The following is a 21,991-nucleotide window of genomic DNA, read 5'->3' as shown; positions in this document are numbered from 1 at the left end:
GTTTATTAGTGCTTATAAATATTGTAGACTAGCTAACAGCAATCTTCATAATTCTATATGTGCCATTTCTCACTGTGGTGTTTTCCCAGGCAGTTGGTATAGTGTGCTGCACCTAGTAGGTACCCAATAAATATTTGTACTACTACTACAATTAAAGCTATATTTTTTACCTAGGCAGCAAAAATATTGCCTTTGATTTTTCCTATCATTTTAAAAGTTTTGCACATATTTAAAATTGGAGTATATTTTAATTAGAATGAAACTAATGTTCTTCCAAGTATTTTCCGTTAAAAAGCAATATTTTAGATATCACACTTTAATTCCTTCAAAATAAAAATTTGGTTTGGTATTTTCATTCATTCATTCAATCATATTTATTGAGCACTGTACTAAGCACTTGAAAAGTATGATTCAGTAAAAGACAGAGACAGTCCCTATCCAACAACAGGCTCACAGTCTATGCAACTAGCATATTTATCATTTGAATTCTAAATTTTCTGACAGTATGAGTCTACTGAAAAAAAAAGCAATAGTACTAGCAAGCATTGTATCTTACAAACCATGCCTTGTGCAAAATATCAGACATACCATTACTTGTAATGCTGCTTATATTTGCTTTAAATTATCTATCCCATTTCAAAACTAGTCTGATTTGGTGAAAAAATTTTTATGGAAAAGTTCATTATCTTCATGGTAGAGTGATAATTGACTCCTTAGTTTTAATAACACATTAATTAGGGCATGTTGGCAATAGGTAACTCTTAGCATTGTTATGTTTTTTCATTATTTTAGGTATTGGTTTTAACATTTTGTAACAGGATAAATAATTTGGAGTGAATTAACAGTTTTACTTTACGGCAGTTTTAGTCTGAGGTAATTTTCACGAAACTAAAAAATAAACGCAGTATTCAAAATGCAGATGAGTATGATCTTATGAAATGAAAAAGGAGGCCATTCTAGCAGGAAGAATATGAGTGATTCCAGCTCCAAAATTAAAGTTCAAAACATCTGAGTGCCATGAATGATTTTAGACCTGCTAAAATATGAAGATGTAAAATTTGGGACTGGAACACAAGGCATTGGGCCATTCAGGTTTACCTAGTTTATTAGCCTTTTACCTTTGCAAATATTTTCCTGGAAGGCAAATAAATGCCTCTGATGTTTGTTGTTGCTACAAGGAGCAAATGTGCTAGCCCTGCAAGCATAATTTTATTTTGTTGGTATGTTTGGTTCTGTTCTCTGTCTCCCCCTTTTAGACTGTGAGCCCACTGTTGGGTAGGGACTGTCTCTATGTGTTGCCAATTTGTACTTCCCAAGCGCTTAGTACAGTGCTCTGCACATAGTAAGCGCTCAATAAATACGATTGATTGATTGATTGATTGATTGCTTCATATGCACCAAGAAGGGAATGGCAGCTGCACATTTCACTTGCCAGTCGCACCTGCTTTCAGACATACCCACACATGTTGATACAATCTCTCAATCAATAGCAGTAGCTACAGACATGAAGGATATGGGTGCTCTTCGAACTATAGGTCAATGGACGGATGGATGTGGTCAAGTGACCTATGCCTATGTGACTATTGTTATATTTTACGAAATAAAACTTCATATAGGTTGCTCCCCCTGCCCCAGCTTTGCCTTACTTTTATGTACTAAAATGCATCATTGTTCTGCCACTGAGATTCACACCGCTTAGACTAAAACGTTGACGTTGTGTTGAAAATTAGTAATGGAGACAGCCTACCCATTTGACAGAATGTACAGATTCAGAATGAATCAGGAATAGTTTTGGGCATCAAAGTCTTTAGATCATTATTAACACTTACCTGGACACCTCGAAGTGTTTTTTTTATGGAAGTGGTATTAATACTTATTCAAATAAAATCTTGGCGAGGTCGGTGAGAGCAAGTATTGGTGAGCACGAAGGTGAAAGGTGAATTGTTGTGAAGCCATAGAGTATTCCCTAAGAAATCGTTTCATCATCATCAATCGTATTTATTGAGCGCTTACTATGTGCAGAGCACTGTACTAAGCGCTTGGGAAGTACAAATTGGCAACATATAGAGACAGTCCCCACCCAACAGTGGGTTCACTGTTTTATGCAGCTGTCACACAGGAAGTTTGAAGCAGGGAGTGAGTCAGCCAGTGGACTTGTGCTTTTTCCACAGTCTGAGTAGTTCAATTTTACTCAAAACACCCGGGTTCAGGTTGGACCAGTTAACCGTGGCACTTTTTGTGTATGTCAGGGGAAGGACTGGACACTTCCAGGAATTGTGGACTCCAGAGGTATAAAACTGACTCCCTCGATGATGAAGATTCCAGGTGGTCTGGTCTGGGTCCCTCCCTCAGAGATTTGGGTTGCTCTTCCCCAGGCCCAGAATCTTTGGTTGTTTGGATTTACTGTTTGTGACTTCTTGTGGCTTTGGAGTCAGAGGTCATGGGTTCGAATCCACACTCCACCAATTGTCAGCTGTGTGACTTTGGGCAAGTCACTCGACTTCTCTGTGCCTCAGTTCCCTCATCTGTAAAATGGGGATTGACTGTGAGCCCCACGTGGGGCAACCTGATCACCTTGAATTCCCCCAGCACTTAGAATAGTGCTCTGCACATAGTAAGTGCTTGACAAATACCATCATTATTAGGAGGAGGAGGAGGAGGGAGAGCGGGTATTGAATCCCCATTTTATAGTTGAGAAAACTGAGGCCCAGAGAAGTGAAGTGACTTGCCTAAGGTCCCACAGCAGGCGTGTGGTGGAGCCAGGATTAGAACCCAGGTCCTCCCTCAGAGATTTGGGTTGCTCTTCCCCAGGCCCAGAATCTCTGGTTGGTTGGATTTACTGTTTGTGACTTCTTGTCAGGGGCTGACATTATGGAGGAATGTAGTCTCTCTCTGTCTCTGTCTCTCTCTCGCTCTCTTTCTCTTTCTCTCTTCTCCCCCCCACTTTAAACCTAAGAGCGAGCTGTGCACTCGGGTCAGGTGCCCAGAAAAACCTAGCCCATGGCTGGCTGGGAATATGGTGCCGCTGTAAATTGGATCAAGCTCTGGCATGTAAAGTTTGGTCTCAGTCCCAACACCAACTTGCTCCATGACTCCAGGCAAATCATTCATCCTCTCCGTGTCTGACTGTACTCATCTATAAAATTAGTTATTAGTGTAGCCTGAGCCTCAGAATTCCACTTAGCAATGACGTGAGAATTAGGGAAAGAATTCTAATCTGTAGGATTTGAGCTCCTCAAAGAAAAGCGGTGTCGGGTCTCAAGGCCAATTTTGTCTCTCGTTTCCCTTTTTTGGTAGCGGGGGAGAAACCAGGCTGAGGTAGAGCCGTGGAGGGGACAAAGCAAAGCGGGATAAGGATGGAGAGTATCTCCTCTCGGAAAGGCCATTCCGCACAGGTGAAATACGAGCTTTGGGAGCTTCAGTGGGATGGATGAAGCCACAGAATGTGTCAACCTTCAGTTCAGCCTCATTATGCCTCTTGCCACAGAGCATTCCTGGTTCTTCTGGAATACAATGCTAAACTGTCCTTGACTTTGGTAACTTCCAATTGTAAAGAATTAACAGCAATGTCCTGACCTCCCTGTTTGTCAGTCAAGGGGAATTGGTCAGATTTACCAGGAGAATACTAGATGATGATGATGGTATATGTTAAGCGCCTGCTATGTGCCAAGCCCTGTTCTAAGCGCTGGGGAGGTTACAGAGCGATTAGGTTGTCCCCCAGGGGGCTCACAGTCTTCACCCCCATTTTACAGATGAGGTAACTGAGGCCCAGAGAAGTGAAGTGACTTGCCCAAAGTCACACAGCTGACAATTAGCAGAGCTGGGATTTGAACCCACAATCTCTGACTCCAAAGCCCAGGTTCTTTCCACTGAGCTATACTAGAGAAATTATTGCTGAGGTACATCCCAACACAAAGCTTTCATCACAGTGAAATATCAATTTCATCATTGGTAATAATAATAATAGTAATAATAATGGTATGTGTTAAGCACTTACAATATGCCAAGCACTATTCTCAAGCATTGGGTAGGTTAACCAGGTTGGACACCATCCCTGCCCTACGTGGGCCTCAACAGTCTAGAGTTGGAGAAGCAGCGTGGCTCAGTGGAAAGAGTATGGGCTTTGGAGTCAGAGGTCATGGGTTCAAATCCATACTCCACCAATTGTCAGCTGTGTGACTTTGGGCAAGTCACTTAACTTCTCTGTGCCTCAGTTCCCTCATCTGTAAAATGGGGATTGACTGTGATCCCCACGAGGGACAACCTGATCACCTTGAATCCCCCCAACACTTAGAATAGTGCTGTGCACATAGTAAGCGCTTAACAAATACCATCATTATTATTAGTAGGAGGAGGAGGAGGAGGGAGAGCAGGTATTGAATCCCCATTTTATAGTTGAGAAAACTGAGGCCCAGAGAAGTGAAATGACTTGCCTAAGGTCCCACAGCAGGCATGTGGTGGAACCAGGATTAGAACCCAGGTCCTCCCAGGCTTAGGCTCTTTCCACTAGACCAAGGAGCACCTTTGGAGAGAACAGCACAACTTAAATATTTATGAACTGCTATTTTTGGTTTTACTGACCCAGACATTTTCTTCTATTTTGGTAGCTATTTTCTTGATAAGTCAAATGATTCTTCTCTTGTGAAAAGCTACTCCGAGAGTCATAGTAGAACTTAGAAGAGCGGCATGGCTAGTGGAAAGATCCTGGGCCTGGAAATCAGAGGACCTGGATTCTAATCCTGGCTTCACCACTTGCCTGCTTGTGACCTTGGGCAAGTCGCTTCACTACTCTGGGCCTGTACACTCATCTATAAAATGGGGATGGAGACCAAGTCTCATGTGGGATATGGGTTGTGTCCAACCTGATGGTCTTGTATCTATTCCATCGTCATCATCATCAATCGTATTTATTGAGCGCTTACTGTGTGCAGAGCACTGTACTAAGCGCTTGGGAAGTCCAAGTTGGCAACATATAGAGACAGTCCCTACCCAGCAGTGGGCTCACAGTCTAAAAGGGGGAGACAGAGAACAAAACCAAACGTACTAACAAAATAAAATAAATAGAATAGATATGTACATGTAAAATAAATAGAGTAATAGAGTAATCCAGCGCTTAGCACAGTGCCTGGCACATGTAGTAAGTACTTAAAAAATCCTATTTAAAGGAAAAAAACCTTATGAATTCAGAAACATTATTTGGCATCCTTAGTTTTTCCAGTCTTTAAAAGCTTGTTCCTGACCCTCTAGGTGCTCCAAAATACAGGTTTGTTTGGGGTAACTAGAAAACCAGCACTGATCCTAATGCATCATTGGCCTTTGACCAGATTTTATCAAAGCTCGTGTGCCCCATTTCAGCAAAGCGTGGGCTGGGCAGGGCCTGGGAGCACTTTTTTTTGTTTTTTAAAACTGCCACCATGCCCAGGGTCAAGTGCCTGGATGATCTCCTGGGCCAACCTCCCCCACCCCTCCAAAATAAAACTAGGCCTTTAGAAGGCAGGTAATTTCTAGCCTGTCTGTAGCCTTGTAGCCTGTCTAGGATTTCTGACTGTCTGTAGCCCTGAAGCTTCTGAATAAATCAGGCTGGCTATAGAAGTACAGTTACTCTAGTTCTGCTCCTGAAGCACCAAGGCTATTTTAATCCTGGATTTAGATCGGATCTGAAAACAATGGCTTAGACATAAGCAAAAACAAGTCCAGTGCTCAGAACAGTGTAGGTGCCTAATAAATACCATTGATCAATGTAAAGAGTGATTTGTTTGTATCCCCCCCAGCATTTAGTTACAGTGCCTGGCACACAGTAAATCAATCAATCAATCAATCATATTTATTGAGCACTTACTGTGTGCAGAGCACTGTACTAAGCGCTTGGGAAGTACAAGTTGGCAACATATAGAGACAGTCCCTACCCAACAGTGGGCTCACAGTCTAGAAGGGGAAGACAGAGAACAAAACCAAACATACTAACAAAATAAAATAAATAGAATAGATATGTACAAGTAAGATAAATAGAGTAATAAATATGTACAAACATTTATACATGTATACAGGATTATTATAAATGCTTAACAAATACTACAGTTATTAATTAAGGGCTCTATCCATCCTTTTTATATACCTAAATTCAAGCTACACATGAGTGCAGATTAGCTCTTAACTTCTCTATCATTCATAAAATTATTAGAATGCAGGAAATTTTACAAACCCTGCTTTGAGATATTCGGAAAAAAAATAATATAAATATTAGCGTGCACAAACGTGGGGTCATCCAAAAAAAGTGATCCTCTTTGGCTTGGAAGAGGTTGTTCATAAAAATGGGCTTGTTATTAAATTTAGCACTCTCCAAATGTACAGCAGTGATCTACTTTAAAGCTCTATTTTCACTGTAAGAAGTTTTGCATCATTGAAATGAATCGGTCACTAGAGGGCGGTCCACACTGCTTTCTGTTACCTAAGACATCATTTCCTCTTTGCTAGTGGTTGAGGAAAATGGTATTTGTTAGAAAAAACACAAATTCCTGAATTGTTTCGAGAGCCAGAGGAAAGGTATTCTCCTAGTTAAGAAAGAGCTCCAGTAGACAGAAAAAAGTCATGTCTCAAATCGTTTTTTATCCTCTGGTAGAAGTCGAACCTGCCCAATTAACTAGCTGAACATAGAAGCTAGTGTAGCTTTGGGAGGTGTAGGTCTGAATTGGGGTTGGGCTGGGAAGACTTCTACAGTCTAAGAAGACCCCAGGAGATCAGCCAGATCCTTTGTTCATACAGCTCTTCTGGACTTAAGGAAAACCTCTTGAGTTTCGGGCCTGCTTTCAATCAATCAGTCAGTCATATTTATCACGTACTGTGTTAAGAATGCTGTATTAAGTACTTGAAGGTGTACAGTATTGTACACAATCGTTGTCTTCAACAATTCTGGTTTGACAGACACAAAATTAAATTTTGCAACTGACCAAAGTGAGTTCAGGTTCACTCAGAAAGGACCAGACTCACATTGACTGCTGGGCCTATCCAGGCTTCCTGAACAATCCCAGAACTAGATAGGCTCAGGGGTCATCTGGGGTCCCCCAAACTGGAGCCATTCCAGACTACATCTGAGAAACAGCGTGGCTCAATGGAAAGAGCATGGGCTTTGGAGTCGGAGGTGAGGGGTTCAAATCCCGGCTCTGCCACTTGTCAGCTGTGTGACTTTGGGCAAGTCACTTAACTTCTCTGGGCCTCAGGTATCTCATCTGTAAAATGGGGATTAAGACTGTGAGCCTCTTGGGACAACCTGATCACTTTGTAACCTCCCCAGCGCTTAGAACAGTGCTTTGCACATAGTAAGCACTTAATAAATGCCATTATTATTATTATTATTGTTACATCATTCCTGCCTTTCTCTGAACCCAGACAGTCGTCTCCCAAGTGTGGAAAAAGAGGAAGAAGGCACATGAAACATTCAACTAGATGTATTGAGCTCCATGTTGGATAACATCCTGTGAATCATTTGTGCTTTTCACTACTACTTTAGTAAATGCTGCAGATTCCAGAAAGGCTTCAGAGGAAGCACGGGTGGGAGAGTTTGCTTTTTGTGATTTTTAAACTCTTAACGGACTGACTGACTGCTAAATTGGGCTTAAGTAGAGCTTTTCTGTCACTTTGCAATTAAACTCGTAGTGCCAACCTCCCTAAGCTATTCTAAGATGTAGAAAAAAAGCTGTGCTCAACTTCTGTTGGCCCTCCCTGATAATTTTTTTCCATAATAGAGATGGCAACACAGTATGAGCAATCTTTCCTCCAGGAACTAACACTGATTATTATCTCCCCTATTATATAGATGGAGATATTGGAATCTATCAGTATTATGACAAGAAAGAAGCAGGTAAATATTTTCTTTGGAAATAAATGACTTTTTCCTAAAGTTAAAAAGCAAATTGTCAGTGGCCGTGGGGTATGTATTTATCATCATCATCAATCGTATTTATTGAGCGCTTACTGTGTGCAGAGCACTGTACTAGGCGCTTGGGAAGTACAAGTTGGCAACCTAATACCCCAGTTTCGAAGTTAATAATATATTGTCTTGTTCAACATTTATTTTCTTAGTATTATGCATTTTCTGGATGAAGTAATGCTGAACTGTGGAAAAACTTGAATTGTAAAACTGTTCAGGATGACTGGCCTTTCCAGACATTTTAATCTGTGGGTATCCCAGTAGATGGCATCCTAAACTCACGGGAATGTGCTGATCGTTGGCTTCCTGAATCCTCACCTGATATCTGAAATAGGCATTTCTGAGTGAATGATCAATTTTCTTTATCTGATTAATCCTGCTAATCCTAGAAGTTCCATGATGGGCCAAGAGGTCTTTCTAGCTAGAGTTACTTCCCGTTTTGGCCCAGGTTAAAGTGGAGGCTTGTGTGGGCATCCTAGGTGCTTAGCTTGGTGGTTAATATACTGCCTTCATAGTTCCGATGACAGACTGACTCAGCTTCTGTCCTGGATTCAATTGCAGCTCACTTCACTATCTGATGAGATTGCAGGCTCAGTAATATTGGCCCACCTGTCCGGCTGCCTAATCTTTTCTTTCACTGCAAATTTAACCTGCCTAGGAAGAGAAAACAGCAGGGCCGCCTTAATTTTCTGAACCTCTTAATTTTTCTCATCTAACTATGAGTGAAGTTTCCTATTTCGCTGTCAGGTGTTGAATATGTACTTACCGGTTTTTCCTTTTAGTATCACCAACAAAGTTTAGTTACTTAGAAGACAAGCAACAGCTGGCAGAATGTAAGCGTCTTTTATACCTTTTTTTGACATCATTGTAAGATTTTGCTATTTTCATTATGAGTGACACTGGAAAAAAAAATTGCAGTCACCATCCAGTTTTCATCACAGATTGGAATACTCCAACAATGAAATGAATTTGTGTATGTGCCATTTTTGGTGGTAGTTTATTTAAAAAGGCACATTCTCTTATGTATATAAAATGAAAACATTAATAAGATTTGTTGCATTTTATATTTAGCCTTTTACAAATTAGGTTTACATCATTGAAATTATGTAAAATTAACTTTAAACATCAATGTTGAAAGTGAATTGATGAATTCGCTAAGCAAATTATTTTGATTGTTGGATTTATATTGAACCTACTGTGTTTAAACTCATTTTTAAAAGGTTGAATTGTGAGTGCTCACAGATGTAAAGATTTGTTATATTTTCTATCTGAATTTGGTGGAGGGTTAGATAATTTCTCAATATAGCCTTAATGAGAGAAAATTGGGCATAATTTGGGTATTCAAACTTGATAGAACTGGAACCTTCAGGTATCTTATTCTATCTTTTTAAAGTGTCAGGTTAATGACCTGATAATGGTTATACCTGAAATTCTGTTTTGCGTTGTTCCTTAAGGTAGAGACTTATTGAAACTTATAATGTCATATTTTGTATTTTAGAATACATTTCAAAGCTCTACACACTGTGTAGCCAAAAAATGTTACAGTTCAGGAAAACACAGAACTATGTATAATTGTTCTGATCAGGGAACATATAGAATTATGATTAGTGATAATATTCTTTTTGCTTTTATTTAAGTGAAGCTAATTTTATTTTATTTCACATTTGAAATTTTGAATGGTGTTTCCTCTAAAGTCTTAGGCCAAATAAAACAAGGGTTTGAGATTGGGAGTTTTTCTTTCAATTTTAGAGAGTAGTTGTGGAAGTAACCTTGATTCACATAGGAAAATATTTTAACCAGTTTCATAGTACATATTTTTGCTGGCTGAGCCCAGATTTTTCTCAGTTGTTGATTTCTTCCAGTTTTTCAGAGAACCACTCTGGAGTACTACAAATTGGCACATACAAGTTATGATTTTGCATATCAAGTAATTTTGTTATTCTTTGCCTGACTTTGTGATAATAAATGAGACTTTTACAGTTTTAATTTTCGTTCCTTTGCCGTGATCTGCATCCTGTTCAGATTTAATAACTTTGGGAAAGAGTTGATTTCTTTGCACCCTGCAAAGTCACCTCTCCAATACTTTTCCCACAACAAAAATTTGGCCTCTGAATGCCTTGTTTGTTTTTTCTAATGTAAATCTATGGGTGGTGAGATCATTTTTTGTTAAATCCTGTTCCTGTGACAGAGCTTTTCAAAAGGATATCATTTGACATTGGAAATCAAGCCCATTTCCTTCCAGTTTTAAAGATGTTTTCAGTATATCCTTTATGGTTTCATTGAGGTAAACTTTCAGGGATTGGTTTTCTTTACTGAAATTTTTAAAAATAATCATATAGCTAAATATAGTTTGTATTTTTTGCTAGCTCGCGATTATCCATGGATACTCAAGAACAAACGCCCAGAAAAACTTCGAGACACACTCAAGGAGCTGGAGGTACCTTTCAAGAAAGTTTCGAGAATGACAACAAACAATCGTGTTTTAGGACTTCTTTCAACAGCTTTAATTTTTATAAAGGATCAGCCCTCATGGTGATGATTACTCTCCTTTTGTCCAGCAGGCTGTTCGAAAACAGTTGCATCTTTGTTTGTGTGGCATGTTAATCTCTGCTGCTTCAAATTCAGGAGCATTTGAACTGCTGGTGACTATGTGTACAGCCAGCCCTACTCGCTCTGTTTTCTGTTGTCTTTTAGGAGCTGCTGCAAAACAGCCAGTGTGTGCTAAGCAAATGGAAGAACAAATATATCTGTCAGGTAAAATGTAGTGGCATGCATTAGAATTGTTCAGCCAAAGGAGCTGAAAAATTTCAGCCATTGATATTGTTATGCTATAATATTAGCTCATAGTCATTAAACGTTTTGAAAGAGTTGTATTGTAATTGGGTTTCTTTCCACTCAGGACCATAAAAATTGATTTTAGTCACCCTCATTAATAGCAGAATGACAGGTAAAATAGCCTAAAAATACTTAAGTACGTGTAAAAACTGCAGCGTACAGTTACTTGGGCGTTAGATATTTAGTAGCTTAGATCTAATCATTTTCTCAAATAATGATTAAATCATGAGAAAAGACTTCAGCATATGACACCCAGGTAACTATCTATCAATCTGTCTATCTATCCATAAATGCCCATGCAGAATTCCAAAAAGCTATCCTAATTCATCTGTAAAATGGGGATTAAGCTCCTGTTCCCCCGCCCGCTTGTACAGTGGAGCAGGACTTTGTGTAATCTGCTTTTATTGTATTCACCTAAGCATTTAGCCCATTGTTTGGCTTACATTAAGTACTGTACAAAGGGCACTGTTGTTATTGTTGTTGTTATTAATAGTAAGAGTTTAGCATCATCATCATCATCATCAATCGTATTTATTGAGCGCTTACTGTGTGCAGAGCACTGTACTAAGCGCTTGGGAAGTACAAGTTGGCAACATATAGAGACAGTCCCTGCCCAACAGTGGGCTCACAGTCTAAAAGGGGGAGACAGAGAACAAAACCAAACATACTAACAAAATAAAATAAACAGCAGATCACAATCACATTCATCACAGCAAGATTGGTAAAACTCCCTCCTGAGAGCCCATAACATGTCAAATTCATTCATTAGCTGTATTTATTGAGCGCTTACTGGGTGCAGAGCACTGTACTAAGTGCTTGGGAGTATACAATAGAACAATAAACAGATACATTCCCTGCCCACAACGAGCTTACAGACTAGAGAGGGAGCTTCAATTACTGCATAGAAGACAAAATAAATACTAAATACCTTCACCTTGCAGATTTGTTTAAAATAATGTAGGCTGATAAAATATTTTGTAAATTAGCAGAAAATATTTTTCATTAATCCTTCTCCATTTTACATTCATTTTTTCTAGCCCACAGCCTCAATTTTTATAAGGCTTTTGAAAATCCATTGAATGAATATCTCCATAATTAATCCAGTCTTCTAATAATAGTAGGAATAATAACAGTGGTATTTGTTAGGCACTTACTGCACCAAGAATTGTACTAGGCACTGAGGTGGATATAGGAAAATAAGATCTCCCCCACTAGACTGTAAACTTGTTGTGGGCAGGGAACGTATCTGCTAATTCTGTGATAATGTATTCTCCCAAGTGCTTAGTATAGTGCTCTGCTCATAGTAAGTGCTCAATAAATACGATTGATTTATAAGATTGGACCCAGTCTGTGTCCCACACAGGGCACAACAGAGAACAGGATTCTAAACTATTGCAAACATTTTTATTTACTTTTCAAAATATTTGCATGAACAACCCTGGAGTTAGTTGACTGGAATCAACATTTTTTATTTGCCTATATAGACTGTTTCTAAATGATTAGAAGAATAGCTACAAGTCATTCTGGTATAGCATGTTTTGGTTTTAAGACTGTAAGGGAATTAAAGAAATGTTCTTCTGACAACCTGAGTCTGTTGGTGGGGCATGGAGTTGGAAGAAATGGTTACGCATTTGGGTTCAGTGGCCAGCATGGATTAGTTCTACAGTAAGTATTTTCTTTAATGGGGGTTTTGCAAGAGTGTTGAAAATGGGTTCAGCATCATCATCATCATCAATCGTATTTATTGAGCGCTTACTGTGTGCAGAGCACTGTACTAAGCGCTTGGGAAGTACTAATTGGCAACATATAGAGACAGTCCCTACCCAACAGTGGGCTCACAGTCTAAAAGGGGGAGACAAAACCAAACATACTACAAAATAAAATAGAATAGATATGTACAAGTAAAATAAATAAATAAATAGAGTAATAAATATGTACAAACATATATACATATATATGATAAATGATAAATTATTCATGATAAATGGTCATTCACGGAACGGCCAACTTCATTCATTTACCCCCCACACACACACACTCCCTCCCAGAAGTGATAAATTTGAGGGAACTGTGGCCTTCCATATCTTTTTTCCTTAAATGTAAAGTCTCTCTTTAGGACCGTGGTCACTCTTCACTCCTTCCCTACATCTTGCTAGCTGCCTCCTCAAATTTGCTGCTGTCTTGGAACTGTGATGTGCTGGCTGATCAATCAATCAATCAATCGTATTTATTGAGCGCTTACCGTGTGCAGAGCACTGTACTAAGCACTTGGGAAGTACAAGTTGGCAACATATAGAGACGGTCCCTATCCAACAGTGGGCTCACAGTCTAAAAGACTGTGCTTTCCAAAGACCAGTTTATTATGATATGTTGAAGTTCATGAGATGACCTATATTTCAAATTGATTTTTGAGTGTCCGTTTTAATCAAAGGCTAATTATAAAGTAGTCTTTTTTTCCCATTTTGATACCCTATATATCCTGTGCAGCAAGTTTAAGTTATTAATGTCTTCACTAATGCTAAAACTGATCTTAAAATTGATCAGTCCATCAATGGTACTTACTGAGTGCTTACTGGGTGCCGAGCACTGTAGTAAGTGCTTGAGAGAGTACAATAGAGTAGGTAGGCACAATCCCTGCCCTCAAGGAGCAGACAGTCTACTGAAGGAGACAAACATTAAAAGAAATTAGAGATAGGGAAGCAACAGAATGCCAACTAGAAGACAGATGGTCACATATGGTCGAAGTGGGTCTGGGGGCCAAATCCCTTTCCTAAAAAGGGTAAGTTGGAGCAAGCACTTAGTCCAGTGCTTTGCACACAGTAAGCACTTATGTACGATTGAATGAATGAATGCTGGAATTTGTAGTAGCACCCTAACCAAATGTTCCTTCTAAAAAATGGATTCAGCTCTGCAAATGAAATCTGAATAAGTCCTCAAAGGCTTTCATAACTGGGATCAAGTCAACACATTGTTCTTTTAATCGATCAGTCATATTAACTAACTGTTAGGTGTATTTGAGCACTTACTATGTGCAGAGCACTGTACTAAAGCTCTTGGGAGAGTACAATACAACAGAATCCGCAGACACAATCCCTGCAAATAATGAAGCCAGTGGCCTGATTGTGTTCTCGAATTTCATTGCTTGGGATCCTGTCTTACCATTTTTATATTGTGTATGCCATTTTAGTACTAAGTGGAACATTAAGAATGGCACAACTGACTGAACTGCTTTAAAAGTCATGTGCGATACCTTTAGTGAGATAAGGGCTCTCAACTCCATATAACTGTACAGTACTTTAACCATACAATACTATTATAAAACTTGTTTTCTATGTAATCTGATTTCACACTGACATCGTATTTTGTCTGCTAGTCATTCGTTCATTCAGTTGTATTGGAGCGTTTATTGTGTGCAGAGCACTGTACTAAGTGCTTGGATGACTAAAGTATGACAATAAATAGACACATTCCCTGCCCACAATGAGCTTATAGTCTGGGGGTGGGGGAATCAGATATTAATATAAATAAATGAATGACAGATATGTGCATAAGTGCTGTGGAACTGAGAGGGGGGATGAATAAAGGGAGCAAGTCATCGGTGACACAAACGGGAGTGCGAAAGTATCTCCCACGCAGGCCTTTTCGATTTGGATTTCTACCTCTTTGTCTATCCTTGTCTTATTGTGTGATGAGCTCCCTAGATAGCAGGATTCAGTGACAGAATTCAACTCTTGCATCATCAGGGAACAGCTTGGAATATGTGTAGGACATAATAGGAGAAACTCTGTGCTTTTTAGGCTAAGTAACAGTCTATAGCACTGATTCTGTGCATGTTTTCTTGTGCCTGATCATATGTAGAGCTCGTTTACTAAACAAATTAGCTACTAAAATCGCTTGGCCAAAAGAGTGATTTTTCTGTAATGCAAAATGTAATTTACAGTTTGTCCTGCGTTTTGAACCCTTTGGGAATAATACTTCTATTTTTAATAGCAATTTATTAGATTTGTTCATCATTGCAGTCTAATTCTTAAACTCACAAAAGGAGTTTCAAATCATAGTAATGCTCAAATAATTAGAGGTTTCGATTCTTTATGAAAGGTCATAGTTTTACATCCTATCATTACTGGCTATGTCAACTTTTTTTGTAAATTTGCGCGTTCATTTTACTTTTGGTGATCCAGTCAGTTTTGCAACTGCAATTTTCTTCAGTCAGTTTAAAATTAGAGACTGTTCTTATTTCTAGTGGATCGACAACTGAGTTGGGTATAGGGAAACAGGCTCTCTTACCGAGTTCTACCTCTGACATACTGGAAAACTTGAGGCAATTTAATGTGCTTCAGTTTTCACATGTAGAAAATGAAGATAGTATTTTCATGATCCCCAGTCTCCTCCATAACAGGGATATATGAGAATTCAGTAAATTAGGCATGTACGTTTGTGCACAGTATCTTAAGGCTGAAAAGACATACTTGTGATTAGCTCCATTCTGTATTACTAACACAAAATAGCTTATTGCTGTATCACTTCACCAGCCACTTTCAGGAACTGTCCCTGTCTTCAAGACTATTTCTTGCTATCCTGACCTTCCCAAACTTCCTACTCGAGGACAGCAACCCTTGTTCCGATTGCTGCTCACCATGTTGGGCTATCAACCTGTGGAACTGTTCTCCAGTAATTTGCTGTTATACCAAATGGCTTGGGATTGTGCCTTATCAAATCTTCAGACCTCTTGTTCTGCTCTGGCAGGTTGTGAATGCACCCAGCATGCTTCCGAAGAGCTTCTGCGCAGTTATCACCCCATTCTTTTCGTGGGCACCACCCATAAAAGCTGTATTGCGATGAGTGTTTCCATAGTATTTGTGTCTGTCTTCTACCACCTTGTTGCTGATAATCTTGCCCCGCCATTTAATGCTGGATATGGCTCATAGGTGAAGCTCGTGAAACTTGAGAAGCTGGAAATGCCTCTTGCCAGGTAGGTTGGCTGGCTGCCTGGGACAAGGTGGGGATCTTTGTGGGAGGAGGAAGCCAGGAGATTATGCCAACCAAACTTCCTCTCTCTCTGGCCAGGGCTCTTGGCTTTCTTGGCAAACTTTCATGCTCTTGTCTTTGCTGTCTCTTGCCTTCTCCCTGCAGACGGTGGTCCTTTCGAGGGGATGGTCCCCGTGGCAAACGTAAGGCTCACTAGCTGGCAAATAAACCATTCTGTAACTCATCTGTGACTAACTGCGTACTGAGTGAGTGTTAAGGCAGGGAGTCTAAGCTTAGACTGATATAGCGCCTAACATAATCTGAAAGGTGATGGAAATAATTCTCCTTCCTTTCCCCGAAAGCTGATCAAACCAACATATAATAACGATGTCACTTATTAAGCGCTTACTATGTTCCAAGCACTGTTCTAAGCACTGAGCACTGTTGTAATGGAGTAATGATTTTTTTTCTTTTTCCCCCCCAAAGTTTTCCTCTTAATAATTTACTGTCTGATTTCTAAGTTACATAATTCCTGGGAAGCAATTAGTTCTAAAAAGTAAAGGGTTACGTCCAAATTGAGCACTTCTGATCGATCCTTTTAGACTGTGAGCCCACTGTTGGGTAGGGACTGTCTCTATATGTTGCCAATTTGTACTTCCCGAGCGCTTAGTACAGTGCTCTGCACATAGTAAGCGCTCAATAAATACGATTGATGATGATGATGATGATGATACCTCAAAATATTGAAAAATACATTTTTGGGAAGAATTGGTTAGTATTTTCTTCTGACCTCATTTCTTGTTTTAAAATTTATCTTTAGGCTTCTTAATCATTCACTTTGATGCAGTTTCTGTCTTCGTTTATTGATCTCACTATGCAAGGTTGTGTTCTCCTTTTCTTTTTGTTAACTCTGCTGTTGCTCTGGAAATGGTGTTGTCCCAAATAGAAGACTATGCCCTTGAAATGGCACTCAGCCACAGAATCATGTAACCGCTTAAATAGACTGCCTATGTTGATGATGAGCATATTTTACCTAGAAGAATCTGCCTGATTTCCATCCATTCTGGAAAATAATACTTCTTGTGGTATTTAAGTGCCTGTGCCATGCAAGATACATGGTCCTTGTTCCACATTGGGCCTCAAAGTCTAAAGAGGAGGTAAAGTAGATATTTAATCCCCATTTTACAGATGATGAAACTGAAGTTAAATGACTTGTCCAGGGCCACGCAGCAGCCATGTGGCAGAATGGCACATTAGAATCCATGACTCATGACTCCACTAGGCCATGATGCATCTTTAAAATCCCTGAACTACATAAAAATAAACCACAACAATAAAAAGTGGGTAATTCATAGGCTTAGCGGACTTCCTAACTTTTTTTATGACATAGTAGTTTGATCAATAACTTTACATATGCATTTAACAATGTTTTTGGCACACTGACATGGATTTGGAAGTCATTCAAAACATTCATTCTGTTATCTTTGTGTCCATGTCATATTTGATTGATTTTTAGTAACTTAAAAGTACTTACCTGGAAGATGGCTAAAAACAATTAGCTCTGACTCCCCAAACCACAGCCATCTACATTGGTGAATAACTGTTGTCCTCTTGTTGCTGGAACCAAGAATTTTCTTTTGTACCTTACAGATCAATCTTAAAACATTTCGGATGAAACTAAATATCTTAATGTTTAAATCTCTTGAACCAGGTGTGACTGATTTTAAACTATGGTCACTGAAGACTTGACTTTGCATACTAAGATTTCGTACATATAGACTGTACTGATACTAAAGAATTGTTTCTAAGGAGCATCTGAATAATTCTAGTAAAGTATTATGTCAGAAGCAGCGTGGCCTAGTGGAAAGAGCGCAGGCTTGGGAGTCAGAGGATGTGGATTCTAATTCTGGCTCCACCACTTGTCTTGCTGTGTGACCTTGGGCAAGGCACTGAACTTCTCTGGGCCTCAGTTACCTAACCTGTAAAATTAAGACTGTGAGCCCTATATGGGACAACCTGATTACCTTGTATCTATCCCATTGCTTAGAACAGTGCTTGGCACAAAGTAAGTGTTTAGCAAATACCATGATTATTATTATTATTATCAATGGTATCCAGTAGCTTGGTTTTACATCAGAGTTACCAGTCTTCCACAAAATTGGTTTCCTTCATTCAGTCTTTGAAATTCTGCACATTCAGGTTCCTCAAGTCACAGTGCGGTGTTTTCTGCAACCTAGAGGTAACCTTTGATATGATATGGCAGAAGACCAGGGTTTACCAGGTGATACTTAAGACACATATTAATGAGCCAGATTCTCCTCATTTTGTAATATTTCAGAACTTCTGAGAGATGCTGTTAACTCCAATTTCCTATAAACTAGTACAATCTGAAACCCATTATTGTAATTATATTTATATTTTTACATATTTGTGTTCACATGCTGTCATCTTATCTCCCATATTGGAATGTAAGCTATGTAAGAATAGAGGTACTGCCTATTTTCTAACATTGTTCTAGTGCTGTCCAGAATGCTAGGGCCCCTTCTGGACACTTGCAGTTGATAATAATGACGATAAACATCTTGTTGAGTATGTGGGAAATCTAAGGACTGTCCTGCAGACAGTGTAACACTATTTCTTTCATGTACCCCTGAATTGTTTGGCCTCAGGATTTTCTAGATTTTCTCGAGTGTATGCATCCAGAAAAAGAACAGCCCGAAGATTTTTAGTCCAGGGATCTATCGTAGCCCTGGAGAACTGCTGAGTGTGTATTGTGGATCTAGAAAACTTTCTTGAGTTCCATTCTGTCAATCTGTGGTATTTATTAAGCATTTACTGTATTAAGAGCACTGTACTAATCACTTGGGAGCCTACAACAGAGTTGGCAAATAATATTTCCTGCCCACAATGAGCTTACAGTCTAGAAGGGGAGGCAGATATGAATATAAATAAATTATGGATATGTATATAAGTGCTCTGGGGCTGAGGGTGGATTGAATATCAAGTGCTTAGAGGTGGGTGAGTTTTGAAAGACCTAGATCAGTTTAGAACAATCTATCCCAAGTGTCTTAATAATAATGATAGTATTAAGCGCTTACTATGTGCAAAGCACTGTTCTTAAGTGAAGTGGAATCATTTTGGGGTGCTTGGCTTGAAAATCTTCTGTGTTGTTTTCACGCTGGAATACAGGGGATGCCAAATGGCAGGTGAACATGGGGTCAGTGGGACCAAATTTTCAGATTCATAAAGACACTAGCTGGTGGTAACTTGGTCTACCATGAAAATACAACCATTCATTAATGTCACCACCTGTATTGCTGGAGTTATATATCAGCTCTGACATAGTCTGCTAGATAGAGACCTAGACAGGAGATAATGATATCTTCCAATCTCACATATTGGCTGGGTGTGTAAAGGATTACAAGAACCGTTTGGGAGAGTATTTTGAAATTCGGGGGAATAACAGGTGCTAAGTGTAGTTTTTGTCCAAAACCAGGCAGGTAGAATTCAGCCCACTTTTTTGTGACTTTTATTTCATGTGGTAAGCCTTCGGCAGCGTGTCCCCCGCAACCCCCGAAGCTTACTGTTTCAGGTTCCCCAGGTTAGGGACCATAATGGTTGAAGACAAAGTGAACGAAGCTATGGGTTGCCTTTAAGGAATCATCAGTTAGTTGACTGACTCATAGGCTTAGGGTACAGCAAAAGTAGTAAGTGGAATAAGAGCCCTTTCTGCTCCTTCCCCCCTTCCCCTCATGCTGCCAGCCTTTTACACATGTTCAAATGTGTTTGGACATGGAATTCTTCTCACTAGCTAGGACTTGATGGATTGGAGGGTGGGGGAATCCCCTATTTTGTTGAAAATCTTCGTTGTGCTGTGGGTTTGGCGTTTAGTTTTCCAACTCTTCGTTTTCTACCCTCTTGGATCACCTATCGCATGATTCATCAGTTTTGATTTAAATTGCCTTGTCGGTGGAACATTTTCCTCCAGTTGCACTGTTTCATAGCCTCATCTACAAGAAGGCTGGGGTATGCATTTGGCTGGTCTTTTTAGAAGGTTAAATGGTAAGCTTAAGTACTCAAAGAGGTCATCTCTGTTGATTTTTGATTAGGGATGTAGCTGCGGTTACAAAATAGACACACAGTCTGGGCACGAGGATGGTGAAGTGTCCTAAGGGGCAACGAGTAATTTCATTCACTCGTTGGTCAGCTCGTCATTCAAAATGTGCTTTTTGATGATATTTTCGGTCATCAGGCAGGATATGGAGCCTAACCTCAATAACTGAGAAGAGATTGGGCAAGGTTCGTAATAGGAGGAAATGGTTTTAAATTCAAGAGGAGATGGGAAGTTTTGGAGGAGATGAGGTGAAGGGAGTTGTATCAGGGCAATTAGTGCCAGAGATGAAACAGACTCTGGAAGCTGCTTCCTGCCCCTGTGTTTTTCACCTCAGTATTTCTGGGACCACAAACTCCCTCGGCCTCTTTCCCCCTCTCCTTCCCCATTGTTTCTCAACAGAAAGCCTAGGGGGGATAGGGGAGAAGGGAGGGAGTGTAGAAAGCAAAGTCAGTGAGAGTATCCAAACTAACTTGGGCTTTGTTGAAATCCGTGACAACGTTTGAAAAGGTTGCTCTCCTGAGCCTTAGCAGTTATTCATTCTTAAGCTATCATAGGTAGTATGTATGTATATATGTAGTATCATAGGTAGTAAGTAGTATGTCTTCAATGAATTTAGAAGCTGTTGACTATTATGTAACCTCAATATCATTATACCAATATATCCTTCATATACAAGTATAATGCTACTGGACTTACAGTTTGCTTATGGATGTAATCTGGCTAAAAAGATCTTTCTCACCAGGCACACACCAAGATGAACTCTGGTGATATGACATGTTTGCTATTGTTAGTCCTTCCATAATATGCCTTTACAATGAACCTAAGTCATATTCATGGGAGGAGTTGTTTTCTCTGCTATATCTCTAACAACATAAGTATTTTTAAGATTTTGGAGGAAAAAATGTGATTGTTTTTACTGTTGAATTTCAGCTTCAAAATAACTGAAGGAAAAATCTATTAAATATAAGCTACTTCCTGATAAGATGTGCTAACTCTGGTCCTATGATACTTTCATTGTTTCTTCTTTCACCTCCTCATTTAATTTTAATTTGTTGGATATTCAAACCAAATAATAAAATATAATTTACATTTTAGCAACCCATTGTTAACCGATATTGTTTTTAAGGAAGTTTAAAAAGAATGTTAATTTTCTGCGATATGCCTAGTTATCGTACACCACGGGGGTTGATTTCATGCGGAATCCCACATTAAAGAAGATGTGCACTGCAGTATTCATTCATTCAATCATATTTATTGAGCGCTTACTGTGTGCAGAGCACTGTATTAAGCGCCTGGGAAGTACAAGTCGGCAACATATAGAGATGGTCCCTACCCAACAACGGGCTCACGTCCTGACACTGCATACATATTTTCTTCCAACACCACCACATTTTGCCTGCAGATAGGCTTGTTGCATTGCTGGAAGAAAGCTCCCTAATTATGCCATCAGATTCTAGCCAAAATGAGTGGGGAAAACCTGAATTTTTTTTTGACAGGATAGAGTGTACATGGAAAATGATTGTTTCTGTATTTTGTTGGGATCAAAACTAAAATTTTGTAGGCATTTAGATTCGTAAATTGGATTTCTAATAAACCCAGAATCATTTTAACTATAGTATAACTTGAGATTTATATCATAATTATAGTAACAGTAGCCATGTACTTCCAATTTACTGCATTATCTTCCACAAAAATATACAGAGAATTACCCCTTTTAGGCACATCACGCTCCTTGCAATTTTGCCCTTGTTTGTATATAAAAACTGTATCTTGAAAGATTCTGGATCCCAGTATATTGATGTTTAATGCCTTTGTTTTCTGATCATTTGGATTTAGCTTCTCTTTGGTTCAGGTGTGCTGGTGTCCTTAAGCCTTTCTGGGCCACAGCTGGAGAAAGTGGTGATTGACAGGACCCTGGTGGGGAAGCTCATCTCCGACACCATCAGTGATGGTAATTACACCCATGTGCAAATCAATTGCCTACATTAACAATGGAGCAGGAGAAATAGTGTGTCAACAGGTAGACTAATTATTGCCACTGGGGACTTGCAAACACCACAAGTAATTGCTTGTAATGCCATAGTTACAACCCTGGGGACCAATGAACAAGTTTTAGGCTAATATTTTACATCAAAGTTTTTAGTCTT

General features: G+C 39.3%; 1 protein-coding gene across 6 annotated transcripts in view; it reads left to right on the top strand.

Annotated features, from left to right (window-relative positions):
• Positions 1-21,991, top strand: part of LOC119932442 (WD repeat containing planar cell polarity effector) — a 158,807-nt gene that overhangs the window by 350 nt on the left and 136,466 nt on the right. For 4 of the 6 annotated variants that reach the window (XM_038751630.1, XM_038751629.1, XM_038751628.1 and 1 more), the window contains exons 2-6: positions 7,814-7,858; positions 8,710-8,760; positions 10,294-10,364; positions 10,622-10,681; positions 21,681-21,795. In XM_038751630.1, the coding sequence (XP_038607558.1) occupies positions 7,814-7,858; positions 8,710-8,760; positions 10,294-10,364; positions 10,622-10,681; positions 21,681-21,795 (342 nt within the window). Of the gene's footprint in view, positions 1-7,813; positions 7,859-8,709; positions 8,761-10,293; positions 10,365-10,621; positions 10,682-21,680; positions 21,796-21,991 lie in introns of those variants that run through there. The other 2 variants (XM_038751631.1, XM_038751632.1) reach the window with 2 other exon arrangements.

Source organism: Tachyglossus aculeatus, chromosome 9, assembly GCF_015852505.1.
Source record: "Tachyglossus aculeatus isolate mTacAcu1 chromosome 9, mTacAcu1.pri, whole genome shotgun sequence".
NCBI classification, from domain to species: domain Eukaryota; kingdom Metazoa; phylum Chordata; class Mammalia; order Monotremata; family Tachyglossidae; genus Tachyglossus; species Tachyglossus aculeatus.
The sequence above is the reverse complement of the archived record's forward strand: the minus strand, read 5'-3'. Positions and strand labels throughout refer to the sequence as shown.